Source organism: Sciurus carolinensis, chromosome 8 (genome assembly GCF_902686445.1).
Source record: "Sciurus carolinensis chromosome 8, mSciCar1.2, whole genome shotgun sequence".
Classification (NCBI taxonomy): Eukaryota; Metazoa; Chordata; class Mammalia; order Rodentia; family Sciuridae; genus Sciurus; species Sciurus carolinensis.
This window is the reverse complement of record NC_062220.1, coordinates 5,801,308-5,815,900: the sequence shown is the minus strand read 5'-3', so window position 1 is coordinate 5,815,900 and position 14,593 is coordinate 5,801,308. Positions and strand designations below refer to the sequence as shown.

The 14,593-nt window shown below is 51.7% G+C and overlaps 1 protein-coding gene across 1 annotated transcript; it reads left to right on the top strand.

The window, feature by feature from the left end:
- Positions 1–238: 238 nt before the first annotated feature.
- Positions 239–606, top strand: LOC124991711 (cytochrome c, somatic-like). The gene has a single exon (XM_047562463.1). It carries the CDS (start codon positions 292–294, stop codon positions 604–606), a length of 315 nt encoding a protein of 104 aa, XP_047418419.1. The 5' UTR covers positions 239–291.
- Positions 607–14,593: the final 13,987 nt, after the last annotated feature.

The following is a 14,593-nucleotide window of genomic DNA, read 5'->3' as shown; positions in this document are numbered from 1 at the left end:
AATGTGCTAACCTGTTGTCCTTTCTTTCTGTGTGCCACCTAGGCAGAACCCCTGAGCGGATTTCTCAGGAATGGACATCTGTTCTGGCCACCCCAGTCCCTGCCCCTGCCCCTGCTGGGTGTTCCCTCCTCTCTTCTCTTTTTCAAAATTATGAATTATTTCAGGCAGACAAAATGATCAACGCCAGTCAATCTGCCTTCCAGATTAAGAAATAAAACCTCGTAGAGAGTGGGACGTCCGGCTTCTGAGCGGGAAACTTCTTTGCACTAGCGACGAAAAAACGAATTAAAAATGGGTGATGTTGAGAAAGGCAAGAAGATCTTTGTTCAGAAGTGTGCCCAGTGCTACACTGTGGAAAAGGGAGGCAAACACCAGACTGGGCCAAATCTCCATGGACTGTTTGGGCGGAAGACAGGTCAGGCTGCTGGATTCTCTTACACAGATGCCAACAAGGACAAAGGCATCGCCTGGGGAGAGGGTACACTGATGGAGTATTTGGAGAATCCCAAAAAGTACATCCCTGGAACAAAAGTGATCTTCGCTGTCATCAAGAAGGGAGGAAGGGCAGACTTAATAGCTTTCCTCAAAAAAGCTACTAATGAGTAATAGCCACTGCCTTGTTTATTACCAAACAAATATCTCATGGCTTTTTTTATGTGCACCATAATTTAAGTGATGTGATACACCAGAATTCAGATCATGAATGACTGACAAAATTATTTTTGTTGGACAGTCCTGATATAAGTAAAATTGACTTGTAGTTAAATTAATATTTTGGTTCTACTCCCACTTCAGTAAATTCTATCACTTTCCCCTTTTTCAGTTATGGTTGGACTTCATTAGTAATATTCAGTATTTCAAAAAATGGTGAATGACATCTCAAAACTGGTTTATATTTAGGTTTATATAACTAATTATGTGAATATGCTTAAATATGGAGGAAATCCCTTCACTCTCAGGACCAAGCATGATTCACATGTGTTTCAATTTGTGTTTGTTAGCCTATTAAAGGCAATGGTTGAAGATAAAAAAAAAAAAAAAAAAAAGAAAGGAAGAAAACCTCACCAACAGTGGGGGATCCCGGGTGCCTCTCCCTAATCTGAATAACCTTTTAAAACCTAAAATCTTGACCAGCCCTGGAATCCCAGGGAATGGAGAGACTGCAGTAGGAGACCCGGGAGACTGGCAAATTCGAGGCCAACCTGAGCAATACAGTGAGACCCTGTGTCATAATAAAACATTAAAAGGATCGAGGTGCACTTCGGGCCCCAGAAAACAATCCGACTCTGCCACCTTCCTGCCTGAAGCCCCTGAGTGGCTTCTCGTGCCGGCTGGGGGCGTCAGAGTACCAAGCCCACCACATCCTGAGCACAGTGCCTCCTGACGCACCGTGCTCAGCACCTCCCTGCCCAGACCTGGGTTAAGTCCAGAGTCCTGCACAGGCGGCCACGCGCTGGGCGAGCTGCACCGCGCCGCTCTCTGAACCGCGCTAGGGGCGCCTGCCTGTGGCGCTAAGGGCGGGGAGGCTTCCTGCCACCGAGCCGCCGGCCTCCGCGGGGCAATCGGAATACCACGCTGGAGTTGCTGTGCACACCGAGGCCGGAGGCGGGAGGCGCAGAGTCCCGGCCAGGGCAGACCCGACGGCCGCGGCTCAGCCGCAGCAGTGGCCTGCCTGGATCCTGGCGCTCACCGAGGTCGCGCGGGCGGCGTGCGCGGGTCAAGGGCCTCGGCGACCCGCACGGCCCGCAGCCGCCGCTCCCGCGCCCCGCGGGCGCCCGGGAAGAGGTCGAGGGGCAACGCGCGCCGACCGCACGCCCAGGCCTCGGGGACCGAGAGGAAGAGACCCTGAGCCAGAACGTGCGCCCTGCCAGCGGGGACGGCGACCCGCCCGCCCCAGCTCCGGCTCCGGCTGGGTCGAGCCGACCTTGGGAGACAGCTCTTGTCTTCCCCCGAGCGCCCGAGGTCTCTGGCGGCGGCGGCCCGGGGCGCCCGGTGGGTGCGCCCTGGGTCCGCGTCTCCCCCGTACGGCGCGGTTTGGGGAGGGGAAAGGTGCCGAGCCTGACCTCGGATGGGGGCACAATCGCTACAGCCCCCGGAAATGGCTGGGAGGATTCTGGAATGACAGTAAGGAACGGGGCCAGGAGTGACAGTGACTCCGTGGCGTTTAGTGCGGCCAGGTGCCAACCCGGCCTTGGCATGTATCTCGTCAGTGCTTCTCTCAGCAGCTCTAGGAGGTGGGCGCCATCACCACCCCTCTCTGCCTAGATGTGGGCAGTCAGGCGCAGAGGGCCCAAGGCACTGTCGAGTAAGCCGTGGAACCGGGGTTCAAGTCCAGAATTCATGCCCCCCGCCCAGGGCTGGTCACGGCACCTCTTCAGTCTGCGGCACCGTTGGGAGGATTCATTATTTCTTTTTGCGTGCTGGGGATGGAACCCAGGGCCGCACTCTGCCACTGAGCCAAGTCCCCATCCCATGTTCTTACTTTAACCATCTCCTGGGCTGGGGAGATAGCTCAGCTGGTAGAGTGCTTGCCTCGTAAGCACACGGCCCTGAGTTCCATCCCCAGTACCGCAAAAAAAAAAAAAAAAAAAAAAAAAAAAAAAAAAAATCTCCTCCTATGTTGCTGGGGACCCGGCTGCTGTGAAGAAAGCTGCTGTGAGCAGCGACGGCAAGGTTTGCCGCTTTGACGCCTCTTGGGGAAACCGCAGGAGCAGAATTTCCAGGTGGGATCTTATCCTTATGAATAACTGGGGTAACTACCCCACTCCCCGCTCCTCTACAGCACGCCAGCACTTGCCCTTGCCACCGTTGTCCATTTCTGTCACTCTAATGGATGTACGGCGAAGCACAGTGGTGCACAGCTATGCACGGTGATGCACCTCTCCTCCGCCTAAGCCTTAGCACTTCCTCGTGAGAATGACTCAAGGGGAACATACGCCCAGCCTTCAAAAACTGTACCTCAGTGTGCGAACTGAAAGCGCAACGAGACATCGCCGTGCATCACCGTGCATCCATTAGAGTGACAGAAATGGAAAGCGGCGGCAAGGGCAAGTGCTGGCGTGCTGTAGAGGAGCGGGGAGTAGGGTAGTTACCCCAGTTATTCATAAGGTTAAGATCCCACCTGGAAATTCTGCTCCCGCGGTTTCGCCAAGAGGCGTCAAAGCGGCAAACCTTGCCGTCGCTGCTCACAGCAGCTTTCTTCACAGCAGCCGGGTCCCCAGCAACACAGGTGTCTTCCGACAGTGGAATAACTACATTGTACAATGGAATACTACTCAACAGGAAGAAGGAACCAGCTGCTTATCCCACATGGGTGACTCACTTAGATCTCAGGAACGTTAAGCGGAGCCCAAGGAACCAAACCCGGAGGGCTACATATTGGACGTGCTAAGCGTATGAAACTGGACAAGATCAACGGATCTTTGTGACAGATGGCAGAGCAGAGGCTGCCTGGTCCAAAGACAGCAGCAGGTTTTTTGATTTTGTGTTTGGTACTGGGGATTGAACCCAGGAGCATTTTACTACAGAGCTACATCCCTAACCCTTGTTTATTTATTCATTCATTCATTCATTCATTTATTTTCGTGGTGCTGGGGATTGAACCCAGGGCCTTGTGCTTGTGAGGCAAGCACCCTGCCAACTGAGCTGTATCCCCAGCCCCTCCTTTTTTATTTTTAAAAATATTTTTTAGTTGTAGATGGACACAATATCTTTATTGATCTGTTCATTTTGATGTGCTGCTGAGGATCGAACCCAGCGCCAGCGCCTCACACATGCGAGGCAAGCTCTACCACTGAGCCACAACCCAGCCCCTTTTTATTTTTTATTTATTTTTTTATATATTTATTTATTTTTTTTAATTGTATACAAATGGGATACATGTTGTTTCTCTATTTGTACATAGAGTCAAGGCATACCATTTGTGTAATCATACGTTTACATAGGGCAATGATGTTTATTTTTTTTTCCCTTCCCCCCCACCTTTTTATTTTTGAGACAGGGTTTCACTAAACTGCTGAGGCTTGTCTCCAACTTCTGATCCTTCTGCCTCAGGCTTCCAAGCCTCGGAGATTACGGTGTGCCACTGCACCTGGCTTCCAGACACTCTGGCACTGTGTGACCACTCTTTCTTTCTGCCTCTGGACACCATCGCCTTCCAGGTCAGAGTCTCTGGCCTTCATATTTCCTAACCCAAATTCTTGAGCAAGGGAACCCTGTTTGGTTCATGTGGGACTGAGTGGGGTCCCAGCCCCAGCTCATCGCTGGACTGTCCACAGCAGGGGGTGGGTCACCTGGCCACATGGCAGCAGGGGATGGGGAGGGAGGGAGGGCTTGGGGGGCAGAGGGCAGAAAGCGCTGGGATGGGGAGGTCCCCAGGCAGAGCCAGGCCACACTGCCAGGCCAGGAGCCAAGCCTTTGCTGGTGGACTGCTGTCCGTTTGCATCACTTTAGTCCCAGGGAAGGCCAGCTGGCTTAGGATGAGGCTGGAAAGGAGCAGAGGCAGGAGGAGAGAGGAGGGCAGTGAGCTCAGCAGGCACACAGTTCCCTAGCAGTGCCCCGGGCAGATGCCACGTCTGTGGGCTCACACTGGGAAGGGTTTGTGCTTTCAAATCAAAACTAGGCTGCGGCAGGAGCACCCCCTGCTGAACGCAGAAGACACCCACCCAGAAAGCACTCGTGCCTGACGCCGCAGACGGGACAAGCCCAGAGGAACGCTCTTCCTAGGGGTGTGCGAGCGCGGGCCAGCTGCTAGCCCCTGCAGAGCCCAGCGAGTTGCAGCCCTCGCCATCACCTCGCCTGAGGGAGGCTGGCAGAGCCGGGTCCTGAAGCAAGATGCAGCCTACAGCCCTCCACAGAACTGCCATCCGTGAGCCAGGAATCCCACCACTTGGGAGGCTGAGGCAGGAGGATCAGAGGACCAGAGCAAGAGATGGTCACAAGTTCGAGGTCAGCCTGAGCAATTTGGTGAGACCCTGTCTCAAAATAAAAAACGAATAGGGTTGGGGATGTAGCTCAGTGGTAAAGCACCCCTGGGTTCAATCCCCAGTACCCTCCCCTAAAAAAAACCCAAACTACCATCTGCGAATGGAGAACAGACCCCAGCATGAAGGACTCAACCCCACGACACAGGGGCCATTTCCAGTCGTGGCCGAGCACGCTGGCTTGGCATCCCAAGACCTGTTCTTTTCTTTCCTTTCTTTTTTAACTATTTATTTATTTTGAGATGGGGTCTTGCTATGTTCCCCAGACTGGGCTTGAACTCCTGGGTTCAAGTGATCCTCTAGCCTCGGCCTCCCAAGTGGTGAGGACCACAGGTGAGTGCCACCGCCCTGCCGCCAGTCTGGGCCCTCCTGCTGCTGGGCGGCCTTGGCACGTCCGCCTGTGGCCTGCTGCAGCTGTGCGGATGATTGGCACCTGGGTACCAGCAGCACAGACGCCCTGGATGTTGGGGCTCTCAAGGTTCTCGATGTCCCCACCCCTGGGAAGCCCCATTTTCAGATCTCCCTCCACTCAGGTCTGGAAAACCAGAGGAGACTAGGGAGGAGCGGGGGGGAGGGAGAGCAGCAGGCAGACGTGGGAAGAGCGGGCCGCTCACCAGGGTGACCAGTGGACGTGGCCACGCTGTGGGCCTGCCTCCGCCGTTCGTGGCTTGTCGCTGAGCCACCATGCAGCAGGGGCAGAAGGCCACCAGGCACTGACAGCAGCAACTGCAGATGTCTGCCTCGGTGAACGCGGGTGGACCAATGGGTGAGGTGTTTCATGTTTAACAAAAATGACTGGAACCTTTAAAACTGAAGGAGAAAATTCTTTTGGCTGAAAATTGGAAAATTAACATTTTTGCAGTGGAACACCTTAACCCAGTGCAAGAACACGCGCAACGGGGGACAACCAACTGGGTTCGACTGCGTCTTTACTCAGCAGATGGAGAAGCAAAGGTGAGTCCAGAAGTGCAGAGCCTGGGCCTCAGTGTCGGCCAGACCAGGTCCCCAAGACGGCACTGGCCCTGGACCCTTCCCCTTTCTCCCCTCTGCTCTGAAGCCGGCCACTGGGGGGCAGCAGTTGGGGCCCCAGCGTTGCTTGACCTCCTCAGGAGTGTTACCAGCTAGGCTCCGACCCGCCCTGCTGAACCGAGCTCTAAAGGACACGGCCCCCACGGGCCACCTTGGGGCTGCTCACAAGAGCATGCGCATGTGTGCCTGGGTCACCCGGGTCAGGGCCACCCTGGGAGGCTTGTGTCTGAGACACATTTGCGCGATGTTGGTAGGCCACCGCTTCTCCAGGCATCAGCGTCCTCCTGTGTGATGGTTCAAGTTCTGGCCACCTGTAGTTTGGGTTCTTCACGCTGAAGTTCTTTCCCTTTTCCTGGTTTGCCAGGGATTGTCTTTTCTGTTTTGTTTTGTTTTTAACCAGGGATTGAACTCAGGGGCACTCAGCCACTGGGCCACTTCCCCGGCCCTTTTTTGGTGTGTATTTTTTACTTAGAGACAGGTTCTCACTGAGTTGCTTGGCGCCTCGCTGTTGCTGAGGCTGGCTTTGAACTCTCAATTCTCCTGCCTCGGCCGCCTGAATGGCTGGGATTACAGGCGTGTGCCACTCTGCCCAGCCACTGTCTGGTTTTAAAAAGGGAAGTCCCTAGCGCTGGGGTTGTGGCTCAGTGGTAGAGCGCTTGCCTTGCATGGGTGAGGCACAGGGTTCGATCCTCAGCACCACATATAAATAGATAAAAAGGGAAGTCCCACTTGGACTAGTGTGGCCTTAAGAAGTTACCGCAGACAGGGGGGCTTAGAAAAGGAGAATTTTACTCTCTTCAGTTTGGGAGGTCTGAAGTCTGAGATCCAGGTGACGGCTCAAGGAAGAACTGTCCAGGCTTCTTTCCCAGCTTCTGGTGGGCCGCGGACCGTCGGCAGCTCCTGGCATGTGTATGTATCCTCCAACCTCTGCTTCCATTGTCAAGCAGCTTTCCCCCTGGGGCTGTCTGTCTTTCTGTGTCCAAATGTATCCTTCCTTTCTTTTATCTTACTACCATTGTTGTTCTTATTTTGCGAGGTGGGCAGAACCCAGGACCTGGCATGTGCTAAGCCAACACCCCCCCAACTGAGCTATCGCCCCACACCCCCACTCCTTTTGTTTTGTACTGGATTAAATCCGGGAGTGCTTTACGACTGAGCTGCATCCTCAGCCCTTTTCGATTTTGACGTTTAGACAGGATTTCACCCAGTTTCCCAGGCTGGCTTCAGCTTGCAAGTCTGTCACCGCAGTCCAGTCCCGAGGAGCTGGGTTTCCTGTGCACGCCTCCCACCAGCCCCAGCCTTCTTTGTATTTTGAGACAGTCCCACTAATTGCTCAGGCTGGGCCTCGAACTCAGTCCTTCTGCCTCCCCCTCCTGAGCAGCTGGGATTACAAGCTCTGGCCACTGTGCCTGGTTCAAAACTTGGTTCCCCTAAGGACACTAGTCACTAGACCTGGGCTCACCCTCGTCCTGTGTGCGTTCGTCTTAACTTCTCATTATAAAGACCTGCTTCCCAACTATGGTCACATTTGTAGCACAGGTACCAGGGATTAGGGATTAAACTGGATTCTACCTGTTAACGCCTGCACAGTCCCGGGCTAAGCAGGATGGTGGGTCACTCGAATGTGCTTTTTCCTGGCACCACGGATTGAACCCAGGGGTGTTTTACCATGGAGCTATGTCTCCAGACCCTTTTTATTTTATTTTTCACTTTGAGACAGGGTCTCACTGACTTGCCCAGGCGGGCCTAAATTTACGATCTTCCTGCCTCAGTCTCCCGAGTCCCCGGGGAACACAGGCGTGTGCCATGTGCTAGCTACACCCTACGACACTTTCAAATCCTTCAGTCTTAAGATTCCCACCCGTGAACTCCTGCATTCTATCCCAGTACTCTCCAAGTCAGTGGTTCTCAGAATACAGTCCTTGAGCTCCCGGCAGCAGGGCAGCCAGGGACCCTGGGAGGAAGGCAGAGGTCTGAGTGCCCCTTGGGCCTGCAGGCGCTGAGACTCTGCGGGAGACTCAACAAGCCCTGCAGGTGACATGCACGCTCTCACTAGGGACCGCCAAACCAGGCGCTCTGGGAAGTCAAGGGGCAGAGGCAGCCTGATTTCGAGCTGCGACCATCACTTCAGCATTTTGCAGCTGCTCCGGCCAGGCACAGAAAGGGCTGCGCCTCTCAGGATCTGCCACGCGCAGTGACGATACAGTCAGTGCGGAGGAATGCGGCCTTCCCAGCTCCAGCTGTCAGCGGCGGCTGTCCTGCGTCAGCCTTTTAGGGTAAAGTTCAAGACACATCTGCCTCACCAGCCATGCCACACGCAAAAGCTGCAGAGCACTGTCCCTTTGTTTCAGTTCTTTGCTAGTCTGACACTGATGAGGATAAGAGGGGTAAAATGATAAAGCAGAAGCCCAGGCCGCCGGCCGCCCAGCACACAGGGCCTCTCCCCGCTGGAACAGGAGCTGGGCAGCTTTGCTTCCAGGAGACACGGCGCCACCTGGGCCTTTCTTGGGCAGCAGAAGAACTGGGCGAAAGGTCTTGATCATTGAGGTCACAATATTTCCAGAATCTCTGCCAGTTTTAAACTACATATCTTAAAAAGCATAGAGCTGGGCCCGGTGGCTGTGCCTGTAATCCCTACTATTGGGGAGGCTGAAGCAGGAGGATCACTTGAGTCCAGGAGTTCAAAAACCAGCCTCAGCAATTTAGGGAGGTCCTTAGCAATGCAGTGAGAACCCGTCTCAAAATAAAATATAAAAAAAGGCTGGGGAGCCAGGCACCATGGTGCAGGCCTGTGATCCCAGCAGCTCAGGAGGCTGAGGCAGGAGGATCTTGAGTTCAAAGCCAGTCTCAGTAAAAGCAGGATGCTAAGCAGCTCAGTGAGACTCTGTCTCTGAATAAAATACAAAATAGGGCTGGGAATGTGACTCAGTGGTTAAGCACCCCTGGGTTCAATCCCTAGAACAAAAAAAAAAAAAAAAAAGAAAAAAGAAAAGAAAAAGAAATAAACCAAGACCTCGCCTAGGTGGCAGCAGAGGAGGGGCCGTTGGTATCATTTCCCATGTGACCCCCCTTCAGTGAAGAGCTTAGGTCCCGCCACTCACGATCCATGTGAGTTGTCAGTCTCCTTGCGGGGACACTCCGCTGTGCAGCTGGGTTGAGTCCAGCGGGTGTGGGACTGAGCTCCAAGGCCCAGCCAGCGGCCCCGAGAGTCCGCCCGGCAGGCCCGCTCCTCAATCCCAAGCCTGGATGCGTCGGTCAGCTGGAATGGAACATTCTGCTCAGATCTGTGAACTTGCTGAGAGAGGCCACTGTGACGCTTCACTTTGCCTTTTTGGATGTCACTTGAGCCCGGGGTGGGAATGAGATGCAGCTCTGCAGGAATTCCGGAGTCACCCGCGGTGCCGGCCGCTGCTGGAGAAACCCAGGCGGCTCCAGACAGATCTCAGGATGTGGTGGAGGTCACTTGCCTCCTCAGGACAGTGACACTGTTCCCACAGAGCTCTGGGAGCACCCCTGCTTGCAGACTCCGGCCATCACAGCAACCCCCTTGCACAGGGCAGTTCCCTGGACAGAGGAAGACCAGAGTTCAAGGGAACTGCCCAAAGACACAATCAGTTGCAGAGTGGAGCCAGAACCGGGGTGGGCCAATGCTGTTTAACGGGTCCCCTGAGAGTACTGGGGGTCAGGCTCATGTAGCACAGTGGGTAGTGTAAGGGGGAGACCTTGCCAGTTGCCCCTTGAGAGCAACTTCAGGTCCCTCCTCTGGAAACAAGGATGTTGAAGGAGACCTTGGATTCTTCTCAGTTTGATTTCCGCAGTAGGTTTTAGTTGGTGTGATTGACCTCCAGGAACTTATTGAGGCTGGGGAACAGGGGTGTTAAGTTGACCTTATTTATTTAGTAGTACTGAGAACTGAACCCAGGGGCATGCTACCCCTGAGCTACATCCCCAGCCCTTTTAAAATATTTTGACAGGGTCTTGCTAAGATGCTGAGGCTGACCCTGAACTTGCAATCCTACTTTAGCCTCCTGAGAAGCGGGATTGGCAAGGATGGCCGTTTTGCTTCATGTAAAACTGTGCCCTCTTGGTGTTGAAGCAGCTCTGGAATTTCCACGGCAATGCTTCGGAAGGCGTCCAGCCAGCCAGGCCTGAAGGGAATCCTCTTAGTGTGCACAACAGACCTGGCCAGAGGGAGTCACCGCTGCCTGCACATGCTCCTCCTGAGGCGATTAGGTTGTGTCACGTGGCTCTGGGTGTGGAGGGTGGTCCTGGCAGCAGGAGCACACACATCTCCCCTGTGCACCACAGTGGTTTTCTTGGGATTGTTACTAGACATTAACCTAAAAAGCAGCAGCTTGTTCTGGGTCATCTGAATGGCTTCCTGATCACCTGTTTCTGCTGTAATCTAATTCTGAGTCTTTGTACGACCCTCACTCGGCAGTGGGCACTAGGTAGTCAGGTCCTTCCTTCTTAGGAGGCCTAAGAGAGGGACCAGCATGTAACTGAAGGCCAATGGCATCACCATGCACCATGCAAATGGCAGGGGGCTTCCCAGGGCAGCAGGTGCAGGTCAAATCCACAAGAACCTGTCCAGAGGCAGGGCTAGGGAAAGTGTCCTACTCATCCTACAGGTGGGGGTCAGGAACGGTGCACAGGGACCTCAGAACACAATGAGAACCTGGCAAAAACTGTCCCCAAACCCAGCTTAATCAGAATTCTGGAAGTTAACTTTGCAAGTCTGGGGAGTGTCAAGGTTGGCAAAGAAAAGTGACACTGTTCACCAAAACGTCTATAGCCAATAAGATTATCCTTTAAAAATGAAGAAGAAATGAAGACACTCCCAGACAAACCACCACAAAGGGAGTCGCCCCAAGCACACCTGCTTTCCCCAACTCAAGGAATCCTGTAGGCTCAAACCAAGGGACACTAGATCGGACCTGGACTCCACCTGAGAAACAAAGGGCACCCACAAAGGTAATGAACTGAGACTTTTTCTCTTCTATTTGATTTCAAAGGCAACTTTATAAAGCAATTACATGTCTATTGATGGGTACACAACATATAAAAACACCATCTGTATGACACAGCAGCAGAAATGACGGGAGGAAACAGCTGTACACAGCCAAGCTTTTGAATACAATTAAAATTAAGTTGGTATTCCTCTGAACTAGAGTTATAAATTAGGATGTTAATTCCCAGGGGGATCACTAAGAACTACAGACACATAGTAAAAGAAACAAGGCAGCTCGGGAGGCTGAGGCAGGAGGATGAATTCAAAAGGCAGCCTCAGCAATGGTGAGGTGCTAAGCAACTCAATGAGATCCTGTCTCTAAATAAAATACAAAATAGGGCTGGGATGTGGCTTAGTGGTTGAGTGCCCCGGAGTTCAATCCTCAGTGATGGGGTTGGGGAACCCTATGGAAGAGTGCCAGCCCTATGGAAGGAGGAGTTGGGATCAGAGGGCTGTGGGACAGTTGCTGTTCCTGCTGTGGCCTAGTAACTCCACAGATGCAAGGACCCAGAAGATGATCAGGTATACTGATAAAATAGAGGCTCAGATTCGCAGAAAGGGGCTCTTCAGGGGAGCTTGGAAGGCCCTGGGACGAGATGATGGGAGCCTCAGAAGCCTGCTCCCAGGCAGAGGGAAGAGTAATGTCGAGAGCCCCTGCTTCTTGGAAGGGGCCATGCCGGTTCCTGGGTCAGTCAGGGCAGCAGATGGACTGCATGGAGCAGCAGCAAGATCATGTCTAGCTTTGGATAGAGGAATCATGGATTTGGCACTATTATTCAAAGGGTTCTAAACAGGAGGAACATGACACGGTTTGCTGGACAACATGGCTTTGGCTCCAGGGTAATGTCTGGAGGGCGTGCTACCGCAGCCTGGGATGCAGGTGAGACAGAGAAGTAGACAAGGTGTGTGCACGTGTGGTCGGGGCTGGGCCAGGGACATGAGGGAAGGTCCCAAGTCATTAGCTTACAGAGCTATGGTCAAGTCCAGGGGTTTTGAAGAAAGACAAGAATTTAGCTTTCCACATAGTACACATGAGGTGACCAGGAGACATCCAAGAGTCTTGGGTTATAAGCTGGAGCCCAGAGATCAGGGTGGGGACAAATTTCACATTCATCAAGCAATGGTGTTAAAGCCGTGACTGGACAGAATCAAGCAAGAGCATGTGGGCAGGAAAAAGGTAGTTGAGCCGTTTTGACAAAGAATAGTTGAGGAGACCAATGTGCCACAGAAGACACAAAGACAAGTGTCCAACCGTGTGGAATGTGACTGAGGTCAAGAACGAAACCAGAAAACACTTACTGGATTTGGTGCCAAGGAAGTGACATGCAACCTGGTCAGGAACACCTCTGGGGTTCTGGGGGTGATTTAAGACCGGGGAGATGTAAGACCAGGGGCTAGGAGTGGATGGGCAGTTTTCAGCGAAAATCCACCTTGTTTTGTAATGTGATTTTATAAGTATTTTAAAGTTTGAGTTGCAAAGTAGTTTTAAATATATACCTAATTTTTACACTTTCTGTATTTCAATGAATCTAAGATTTTTGTTACTGAGAAAAACATTGCCCTTTGAGAATGAATTGAAGACTTGAGATCAGAAATGTTAAAATGAGAACACGTCTTACTGGAATATGGTATTTAAATAAAAAGAATGTTAAGCACAAGGCTGGCAGTCCCAAGCATTGTTTTAGGAGCTTAGATGACCCAATCAGCTTACAGGGATGGGGTGAACTTGATTATAGCGTTTTTTTTTTTCTTTCCCTTTTTTTTTTTTTTTTTTTTTGTTGGGGGTAAACCCAGGGGTGCTTTACTAAGCTACATTCTCAGCTTCTTTTTGAGACAGGGCTTTGCTAAATTGTTTAGGGACATGTTAACTTGCTGAGGCTGGCCTGGAACTTGTGATCCTCCTGCCTCAGTCTCCTGAGGTGCTGGGATTACAGGCAAGTACCACTGTGCCTGGCTGTCATTCCCATTTCTACTTGTGTATCTTAAATAATCACTTAACACTCTGAGACGGTTTCCTCACGCATTAGTAGGCATTGCCTACTTCACAGGTCAGTGATTAATGAAGCAAACCAGGACATGAACATGGATTTGCACTACTGGTGCCTGCTGTCATGATCACGACATGTTCGAGTCCCCCAAACCCAGCAAGGTGTTTGGCACATGTTAGTAAGTGACTCAACTGAGGGAAGGATCACTCCTGGGCCCACTGTAGAATGTAAGCCCCACAGGGCTGCAGAGCTGCTAGCACTCGAACAGTTCCTGGCACACTGTAGGTGTTAGGAACCATCTGAAGAACAGGTGGACCACCCCATGCAATGATCCTGTGCTCTCTGCAGCCAGGACAGCCGGTGCTCCAAGATTCACTTTCTAAGAACAGAACTAGTTTCTAACTAGTTTCTCATTTGTACTACCTTCTAGTACAAGATGCTGAGTTTTCTTTACAAAGAAGTAACTTTTCAGATGCAAGGGCTGATGGGATGAATTGGATCCACACTTAATGTGGACCCCTATATTTGGTACCAATACTTTTAGTCCTAAGATTAAACCACATTAGTGTTGTACAAATTAATACTTCCGAAGTTATGTATTTGGTAGAGTTCTTCTAAGGCGTGAATTTCATCCTTAGGATGACAAATGACATAAAAACTTGAAAGACTCAACGGCATGCTCTAAAAACACAATTTTTAGTTAAAAATCAGTTGTAAGACAGGAGTGGTGGCATATGCCTGTAATTCCACCAACTCAGGAGGCTGAGACAGGAGGATCACAAGTTCAAAGCCAGTCTCAGTCATTTAGGGAGGTCGTGTCTCAAACCAAAAAAATAAAAGGACTGGGAATATAGTTCAGTGTTACGGCACTCCTGAGTTCAATTCCCAGTTACAAAAAAAAAAAAAAATCAATTGCAAAGTAAAAGTAAATGAATAGAGTCAATGGTAGCATTTGCTAGTGCTAAAAAACAATCCTGAGAAATTTTTACTGGGTCACCAAAAATGAAACAAAAAACAAAGAAAAAAGAAATTTTAACTGGAAAGGATTCTAATTTAAAAACCACAGCTCAACTCCAGGCTTGACTCAACAGACCAGGAGAGGACTACCTGCAGCCAAGTGAGGCTGAGCACCAGCACAGGACACCCGCTGGGCACACGCCCCATAGAGGTCCTGAAGCGGGCAAACCTGAGGTGTCTCTAAATGGCTTTTCTTCAGTTCACACAAAAAAGGTAACAAGAACTAACAAGCATGCTCCACCCATGACCTCCACGGCCCTCCCTCTCTGCTCTCAGCATAAAGTCACAGTTCAGGGCTGGAGTTGAGAGTCAGTACTAGGGAGCTACCTCTGCTTGCAAACCTCCAAGGCCTGTCAGCTCTGGTCAGCAATCCATCCCATCACCGCCTGGGCAACGACCATGCAGCCCCTGGCCCACAGCTTGCCCTGTGCATAGCAGGCACCTGAGAAGGTTCTGGGTCATGTCTTCCACTCATTTCTGGGATCCCTGAGTCCTCCTGAACACCAGGAAAGAAACTCAGGAAGTCAAGGTTTTCCTTCAAAAGTCGCATCAAGTAGCACAGAAGA

What these genes read in the sequence shown, in the direction of transcription:
- LOC124991711 (XM_047562463.1), top strand. Translation starts at nt 292, where the DNA reads ATGGGTGATGTTGAGAAAGGCAAGAAGATCTTTGTTCAGAAGTGTGCC.